We start from the raw sequence: 9,466 nt of genomic DNA, 5'->3' as shown, positions 1-9,466 counted from the left end.
TCTTTATGCTTGGTTTTTTGTGATGACTAGGTTGGTATCAAAGTCAATGTTCTCAACTTTGGACACTGAGAATATGATACCATGGCTTTATAAGCTTTCTCTACACCAATAGCACCCATGACTCTGATATTCAGATCATTTAGGTTCTGTTTGCAGTATGAATTTGGATAGGAATTTGGAAAGAGAAAGAGAAAAAGTGTGTGAAATGCAATTATATTTTATTTACATTTTACATTTTACGCATTATGCCAAAGGTTAGGTGTGTACTGAATCTTTCCCCTCCCAAACACACATTAATGTGTACTTATTGGGCGTTGTTTTTTTTTTTTTTTACTCAAAATTTTCTTTTTCCTTTCCAAATCCCTACCTAAATCCATACTCCAAACACAACGTTAGTTTTCTAAATTATTGTTCCAAAAAGCATGAAAGCTGTGTTCCAAGTCCAAACTCTCCACTTCCATCTATTGAATGCTGTCTTTACCTCCTCATAGAAGGTGATGTAAAGTAGTTCCATAGAGTGAACAAGAAAATAAATTTTTGTGGTGCAGTGGCGGTGGTGGAGGTGGGCTGGTGGTGTAGCAGTGTTGGTAAGGTTTTAGTTCGGAAAACATTAAGATTGGTTTTTGTAGATTTTCATTTTTTGTCGAATCAGAAGTCAGAAAATGCTTTTAAAAAATGTTTTTTGTTCATTAATTTTCTGAAAGGTTGCATAAGAGAATTGGTAGGTAAAAGTTTGATTCCTTTTCTTTTCCTATTGTGAGAAAAGTTGAGATATCGAAAGCAAAAGCCACTTTGTAGTGCACAGGAAAAGAAGTCTTTCTTGCCAAGACACAAGAAAGAGTAGGAAAATAGAAATATCCGAGAGTTTGACAATGAAATCTGTAAATCAAGTTATAAAAGTACCACTGAACAAAGATTTAGAAAAGGCAAACAAATTAGAAGATAAACTAATAAAATATAATCATAATTTATTTTAATTTTTTATTTCCTTCCCCTTTTTTTTCCTCCACCGATCTCTATCCAAAACTATTATCCAAACACACCCTAAATAAACCCATCCCTGATTGTGACAAGTTTTTTAGAACATATGGATACAAAACAAACCACATGGTTTTTATGAATGGTTTTGTGTCCATAGAATTATTGTTTTGAGAAAAAGTCGTCTTGAACTCGTACTCTTTAATGGTGTAACTGGTTTGCAAGGATATTAAGGAAAGAGACAGAAAGAAAAAGTAAAGGAAAAGATGAAAAAAAAAAAGTCGTTATTCCCATTCCACTTTGCTCTAAATACACTTCTTTTTATGTGTAATAAGGACACAGAATGGAGTCTATTATTTGGAGTAAGGTGGAGTGGGAATATCGCCTCCCCAAAAAAATTATATATATAATTATATATGCATACATACACATATAGGCATCTGATTCTATGAACTTGTGGAGCAGAGCATAGTTTTGTGGGAGAGAAAGAAAGTAGCTTTGTGTCTCATTCATCATATCATCCACACAGGGGAAAGAAAAATTCCAGATGGTATTGTATTTATGAGAATCTGATTCTATTTCACAATAATTCTGATTCTATAAGAGCTTTTCTTTATCTTCTTTCTTTCTTTCTTTTTTTGTTTCCACAAAGTGTCTTAACAGATTGTTTTTGGGACCATCTTGTAGTATTCTTCTTCTGCAACTAATTCATTAATGGTTGATGTTGAAATTTAGGGAAACATTTGGAGAGAAAGCAGTTTCTATGGATTTAGGCAGTGTTCAGTTTACTAGAAATAAGGTCGAAATAGAATCATTTACTCCATCATCAAAATATTTATCATCGAAACTGGACTTAAGAAGTTTCTCATTACAAAAGCAATTATTCTTTATGCACAGAATCAGATACAACTTTATCATGTGAGTTAAGATTCACGAATTTAATAAGTATCCTCTCATATAAGAGAATTATATCTAATTCTGTATACTTAGAATTTTTCTTACAGAAATGATGTTAAGTGCAACAGTTTTGCAAATAGTGATGTTATACAGGTGGAGTCCACTAGACACAAAGTTAATAAAATTCACATTAATAAATAAAAGACTCAATAAATTTGTGTCTAGTGAAAAAATTAAAAATAAACATCTATGTATGAATTTTTCTTTTAAGATAATGATTATACCTCTCCAACACCATAGATTGAAATAAAAAAAAAAATAAAAAAACCAGTAAAAAGAAAAGATTTAATGAAAATATGTAATTACAGTAACCCTCTACTATGTGTGTCTAGTGCTCCCAACCAATAAAGTTATATAAAATGAGATAAATAAGATAAATGAGATTGGGTTGGTTTGGCACGTTTGAAAAAAGATAAAAAGTCAAAAAGTCACTATCCGATTTAAGTCATATTATTTTATTTAAGTCATATCACCTCTCTAACACATCACTTCAAATCCAACCCAAATCTAATCTATATTTCATAAAAAGTCAAAAAGTACACTTATTTAGATTATCCCAAACAATCCCAATCGATTAAGATGAGTTAAATTAGTCTCTCACATCATATAACTCGAACTCATATAGTTCAATAACATCAACTTGCTGTACAAAATTAATACTCTAAAATTACTAAAAATTATTTGTATAATCTTATATTCCAAATTAATAGGATATTAAGGAGTAGGGCATGCCTGAACTCACAAATATCATTGGAGTGAGACAGGTTGGGCCGAGAGTAGTACCATGCCACATTTTCAATAAATTTAGATGCACGGTCTATTTTAGCCGTTGCTTTGTCCCCATTCTTTCTTTCTCTTTCTTTCTTGTTCAGATCTTGAATTCACGGCGTGTTTGAGAAGTTATTATTTTAACGACAATGCTAGGTAGTTCAAATTTTTGTGGCTCAAATGGCTTAAATCTGTCAAAACGACGTCGTTTTGACAGATTTTGAGTGTAAAACGACGTCGTTTTGACAGATTTGAGCCATTTGAGCCACAAAAATTTGAGCTACCAAACATTTTCCTTATTTTAATAGTCTATTTTAATTTTTTGTCTATCTCAAAACGTTAAAATTTTTGTGTGTTTAGAAAGATAGTTAAATTTTTTTGTAATTGAGGCCTCGTTTGGGAACCTTCCATTTTAGTCAAAAAGTCAAAAAATTACTAAATTAGTCAAAAAGTCAATAACTCATACCAAAAAGTCATAAATTCTTTTTTTCCTCTACTTTTTGCACATCTTTTCGTAAAAAGTCAAAAAGTCATCTCAAACATATATATTAGTTTTTTTTTGCTCATATTTTAGTCAAATAGTCAAAAAGTTACTAAATTAGTCAGTTCCCAAATGAGGCCTGAATGTGATGTTTGTGAGAGAAAAAATAAAATGATTATAGATTTAATGTGATATTTTATCTTATTAACTATTTTAGTCTATTTTATCTTTTGGTGAATTTTAGTAAAAAAATGCTAAAATCCAACTTGATAAACACCCCCATTAGAACTGTGCAAAATATCATCCAATTTGCTAAAAGCACACTGATCCGCATCAATCTGCACAGCTCTATCCGTTAATCGCAATTTAGATTTTAAAATTTATAATCGGCCTTCGAAACCGTTTTACTCCGCTAAAGTTAATATATATATTTTAATCTATAATGAAATATTAAAGCAATGAGTGTGAGAGATTTAATATACAAAATTTATTATAAAGTAATAGTTATATATATGAAAAATATTATATAAAATTAGTTTGTGTTATATATATGAAAAATATTATACAAATTTGTGTTATATATTATACAAAGACTTGCTAATTAATTAAAATATTATTCAATTCACCACATTTGGTGGGTACACTACCTGAGGTGGCAGACAGTCATGGGTTCATTTGGATAGGAGTATGGTAGGTAGAGCACCCCACATTGGATTAGCTACTCCCATTGGTGATTTTAGCATGGGCCGGTGCCACCAGCTTCTTCAATTGCAGTGGACCCTTCTCTCCTCTCTCTCTCTCTCTCTCTCTCACTCTCGTCCATATGAGCTTCAAGCTCCAAAAGCAGAACAACCAGTCCAGTTTCAAACACACTCTCTCCTCTCTAAAAGTTGAAATGCAGATTCCCTAAATCATCATCACCACAGCTTTGAATTCCAACATTTAATCCCCAAAATGAAGGGAATCGATATCTTCTGCGCATCCCAATCCTCAACCGCCATACGCCTCACCATGGACGAAGCCTCATCTTCATCATCGCCGCCCATCCATCTCGGCGGCGGAAGAGCCATCGACCGCCACAATCCCATCATCAGAGACGCCAAACGCATCGGCAAAGCCCTGCCTCTTCCGCCGTGCACTTCTCAACCACCGCCTATAGCTCCGATTCCCTACAATCACCTCCACCGCAAGGGCCGAAAGAGCTCTTCATCGAAATCAGATGATCAGACCACTAAGAAGAGCTCTTCGAAATCGACCGGTAAGAAGAGCTTTGCGAGTGATGTGAAAAGGAAGAGTGGTGGTGATTTGATGAGTCCTGTTGGTTCTTCTAGGTATTTGTTGGCTGGTGGGGGTGACAAGAGTAATTTAACGGAGATTGTATCTGATTTTGACCCTGTTTTGACATTGGTTCCAGTGGATTCTATTAACAACTCTCAGGCTCTTAAAACAGAGGACTCCTCTGCTTCAAATTCAAAACCTCCATCCTCCTCCTCCCCCTCCTCTCGCTCTCCTCACCAGGTTCTCTCTCTCTCTCTCTCTCTCTCTCTCTATATATATATATATATATATATAATATAATATATTGTATAGTTTGTAGGCAGAATAAACCAACGAAACAATTCGAGCTCAGTAGTGTTTAGCTCGTTAAAAGTTGAAGACATTTTGTGATTCATTCAAATCTTATATCAAACTTGAACAATTAATTTTTCATTTGATTCAGATCGATAAGCTTAAAACTATATAAAAATATAAATATTTTGAGTCTGAGTCGACAAAAACTCATTTAAGGTTAAGTCAAAAATTTAACAAATTAAGCTTCGTCAAACTTTTTAAATCAAGTTTAAATAGTTAACTATTTGGGTCCTTTCACTAGTTTTTCACTCTTAATAGTTCGTAGAAAAATAATTTTTGCCACCTTAAATTTTATACATGAAATCTCGATGAATTAGGTAGTAGTGATAATATTTTGTTTTAAAATTAAAAAAATATAAATCCATCATGTCAGTATATATTTTTGGTATATTTTTTATATCAATGTATCTATGTATATAAATAGAATTTTTGTACATATATGTAATATAAAATTTTATTATTATTTTTATTCAAATCAAGACTCTGGACTTTATATATATAACTTTAAATTAGAACAATTGTGGCACATAATTTAAAAAATTCCAAATACTTGTGCTATATTATTCTAACTGTGTTTTCTGTTTAAAAATTATGTTCATATAAAATATGTATGTGTTAGACACACGATCCAACTGTAAACTTAAATTATGGTCCATTGTGACGAGCACAAATCCTCCCCTTGCACTCCCTCCTTGCAGGGCTTTTGGATCCACTTTTAGGCCCAATTTTGATAATCTGAACTGTTTATATTTTAAGATTTATTTACTATATCATACCTGTAAAAAATCAAGTTGATCGGATATCAGAAAGCATGTGTTTGGAAAAATCAAACTAAAAACTATTTTTTTAAAGAATTTAATAAATAGTTTTCCGAACACATGCTTTCTGATATTCGATCAACTTAATTTTTTACAGGTATGATATACTGAATAAATCTTAAAATATGAACGGTTCGAATTATCAAAATTGGGCCTAAAAGTGTGCCCGAAAGCCCTGCAAGGAGGGAGTGCAAGGGGAGGATCCCAATTCCATTGTGACTTGTTATGAGGCGTGTTTCACCAAGGTACTTCAATGTAAGAAAAAAGGACAATCACTTTCAAAAATTTTAGAAACAAATTAACAGTGTGTACTACAAAATGAGGCTTTTTAAAAACAAATGAAAACAATTCCCTGTAAATTTTTGTTTTTAACAATTAAAACAAAAAAAAAAAAATGAAAAAACTATGCCTGGCAAGTGGGAAATGAAACATATTTGACATGTTAGTACAACCCATGCTTTTCGTGTGGGCTTTTGTGAATCATATTTGTATATCATGTTGTTGTTGTTGTTGTTGAAGATCATAAAGATGCTGATTATAAAGGTGAAACAGAAGTGGGCCTAAGGGGGGTGATGGTGGGGTATTGAGATTTTTAATGGAGGTTTTTATTGCTATTTGTAGCAGGTGGTTGTTTTGAGGGTTTCACTGCACTGCAAGGGCTGTGAGGGAAAAGTGAGGAAACACATCTCTAGAATGCAAGGTATGCATACCTCCTGTTTGAGCAATTCCAGTGGTAAAAGTTAAAAAGAAAAAGTCTAATTGCACAGAAGGTTTCAAACACAGAATATACAGATGTGAATAATTTTTGTCTCATATATGTGCATTTGGTGTTTGAAACTTTCTGTGCACATAGCACAGTTGAAGTTAAAATGATTTCGTTAAAGTGGTTTTTTTAGTCATACTATTGTAATAGTCACGTGCTATTTTGAAACAACTTATTCCATATCAATTTTTTATATTCTTCAAAATGTATCTTGTGATCATGATTTAGTTTTGTTAATGTGGCAAAAAATAGCTTTGTCAAACTTGAAGCCGGATTCAGTTCAAGATTTGGCTTTGTTATTTTTTGACAAGGTACTTGGCTCACTACTGGAGATGAATTTTTTGGCAAACCTTATGGCTTTGTTTTTGGAGTTGCTCTTACATTTTAGTTTTGGTAATACTACAAAAATAATAATATTGAAAAACTTAATTTATTTACCTAGATATTTTAACAGCACCCTCCATTTGGGAAGGAGGATCCTGAATCCTCAATCTTAACATTACTTCTCACAATTGTCATCATATTGCTAATGATTCACAGGGGTGACATCATTCAACATAGACTTTGCAGCGAAAAAAGTAACGGTGGTCGGGGATGTAACGCCATTAGGGGTCCTTGCAAGTATATCGAAGGTGAAAAATGCACAGTTGTTGACCCCTGCTGCAGCTACAAATGCAATGCCATCTTCAGTCCCTCCTGCAGCAGCGTCTAACTCCAATACAACTTACTACTCATCAGAAGTATCAAGAAAGGCAAAGGAGTTGTTGGTGGTAAATGAAAATTATCGAAAAGCTAGGGTTTAAATGTGGTGAGCAAAATGCTGTAATGTAAGTCTAGTGTAAATGCAGACTTGAGTAGCCAAATCAGAATCTCCCTTTGTCTAGAAGAAAAAAGTAAATTAATAAGAGATCACTTTCTTGGCTTATTAATTAGCTATGGATTGGGTATAATGGAGCAGTAAGTACTTTGATTGTATAAAACGATAATATTGTTTTTTGGTCCTTTGTGATTAAAATTTGATAATTTAGGCATTTTGGCCCATCTTCAACACTTCCCCATTAATTTGCAGCTATATTTCCATGCTTGTGTACTTTTCAATGAATATGAAAGTATTGACTCAATCCCAGAGTTTCTAGCTAAAAGAAGTCGGGAGAAGAAAGATATATGCATATTTTTTTAACCAACCATATATATTTAGATAATTAAGAACTCAGCCTAAACAAAAAATTTTGAACCGATCCCAAACGTGTATAAACTCAGGGTTTTGAGGCCATTTTGTAGGCCTATAAACCAGGTTGCTGAAAAAGAAATCAAATCTTAAACCTCCTAAATAGAATCATGGGGATTAACCATTCATATTATTCCTCAACGATTCTAACAAAATGTATTACCACAATTATTCCAACATATGTTGACAAATCTTAAATTCTAATTATTGGTTCCAAATTAGACAATCATCCATATAGAGATGTTGGTTTGGCACTACAAAAGATTGAACAAACCATGGACAAATCTTTAGGGCATGGTAACACGAGTTGCCGGACAAATCGTAACTTATTTACTGTTTTAGTCTATTTGTTAAGATTTTGCTTTTACTCATAACAATTTAAGATGCCAAAAAAACCTTTCATGTAAATTTAGATTAAAGTGCAAGACTAACGCTATTAATAGAAAATGTAAAATTTGAATTTTTTCTCCAACTTCATAATTTGTTTGGTCCATTAAAAGTACATATGCAGATATATAAATTAGATTATGTCATTAAAAACATACACTAATGGAATAATTGGAGGCATAACACAATCAATTTATCTCGCTAATAGGTCACTATTTTGACCCTCTATCTTGTGAAATCTAACTTAATCTTAAATTATGTATGAGTTTATATGTCTTGTGCTTGGAATTGGCTTTTTTAAAATTATGTAATAGTTTTTTAATAGTTTGTATGTCTTCAGTGATTTTTTTTTCACATTTTTAAAAACCTTAAGACTTTGAGGTTTTACTCGATTAGACCAACTAGACAATTAAAAAAATTTAAAAACAATTCCACTAAAGACAAAGTTGTCAAAAGTAGTTGACATTTTTTACTTTTTTATATCTTTGTTGCGTTTGGTTGGAGGATTTGGAAAAGGAAAGAAAAAAAGTATACGAGATATAAGTATATTTTAGTTAGATTTCACCTTTATTTTCCAAACACAATTCGTGACTTTTTTTTTGTGTTGATATTTTCAATTTTTTTTTTCACTTCTTAGATTCTTCTACGCTCAATGGCTTAGAAAAGTAAAAAATTGACATAAATTATCAATTTTCAAAGTAAAAAAGTGTTTTTTTTTTAAAAAGAAGTAAAAATTTCCGACCTGCCGGATTCGAACCAGCGACCTAAGGATACCAGACAGGCAATAACCCACTACAGTCCTCCGCTCTGCCAACTGAGCTAAGGTCGGCTTTTAATACTTTTGTTTACAAAAACAATATATATAGTAAATATTATTTTCAATAATGACTATATCTATATATATAATATATTTTTGGATATGTTACTTTGACCATTTTTGAAGTTTACAAAAAATATAATAATCCTCACAAATTTGATATATTTATACCAATCAGCTCCAATGTTAATAATGGGTTATTTTTAGAATATGATTAAAAGCCATCTTTCAACTTTTAATTCATTTTGGGTTATATCATCTCTAACATTTTTTATACATTTTTTCAAAAGAAAAATCATAAAATCAATTTTTAACCATTTTATCAAAACAACCCAATGTTAAAATGATGGAAACTAATCTAGATGGATGTGGACACATGGATAATTAATGATAATACATATATATATATATATATATATATATATATATATATATATATATATATATATATATATATTTCAATATAAAAAAGATAAGAACATTATTTTTTCACTTATACGATTAATGAAAAGTAACAAAGTATTAACTAAATTAAAACATTATGAGAGCATTGTGTAATTATTTCAGATTTTGGGGGACTTTATGTATTTTTTTTTTTTCTAAACCCCCAACCCAAGGGAGGTTGTGTAATTAACTT

General features: G+C 31.6%; 1 protein-coding gene and 1 non-coding gene across 3 annotated transcripts; one reads left to right on the top strand and one right to left on the bottom strand.

Moving 5' to 3' along the window:
* The first annotated feature begins 3,813 nt into the window (after nucleotides 1-3,813).
* LOC114306239 (protein SODIUM POTASSIUM ROOT DEFECTIVE 3) lies at nucleotides 3,814-7,447 on the top strand. 2 transcript variants are annotated; one of them, XM_028251445.2, is made up of 3 exons: nucleotides 3,814-4,702; nucleotides 6,259-6,334; nucleotides 6,938-7,447. In XM_028251445.2, exons 1-3 carry the CDS (start codon nucleotides 4,139-4,141, stop codon nucleotides 7,198-7,200), a joined length of 903 nt encoding a protein of 300 aa, XP_028107246.2. In that variant the 5' UTR covers nucleotides 3,814-4,138; the 3' UTR covers nucleotides 7,201-7,447. The 2 variants fall into 2 exon arrangements, with proteins under 2 accessions (XP_028107246.2, XP_028107245.2); XM_028251444.2 differs by having other exon boundaries at nucleotides 6,256-6,334.
* A 1,301-nt stretch (nucleotides 7,448-8,748) lies between these two features.
* TRNAY-GUA (transfer RNA tyrosine (anticodon GUA)) lies at nucleotides 8,749-8,841 on the bottom strand. Its single transcript has 2 exons — nucleotides 8,805-8,841; nucleotides 8,749-8,784 (listed from the first exon to the last, which is right to left on the bottom strand). It is a non-coding gene; the product is annotated as a tRNA-Tyr (tRNA).
* Between the last annotated feature and the right edge of the window lie 625 nt (nucleotides 8,842-9,466).

Source organism: Camellia sinensis, chromosome 3 (assembly GCF_055761805.1).
Source record: "Camellia sinensis isolate YWXY chromosome 3, ASM5576180v1, whole genome shotgun sequence".
Lineage (NCBI taxonomy): Eukaryota > Viridiplantae > Streptophyta > Magnoliopsida > Ericales > Theaceae > Camellia > Camellia sinensis.
This window is presented reverse-complemented; position numbering and strand designations above follow the sequence as displayed.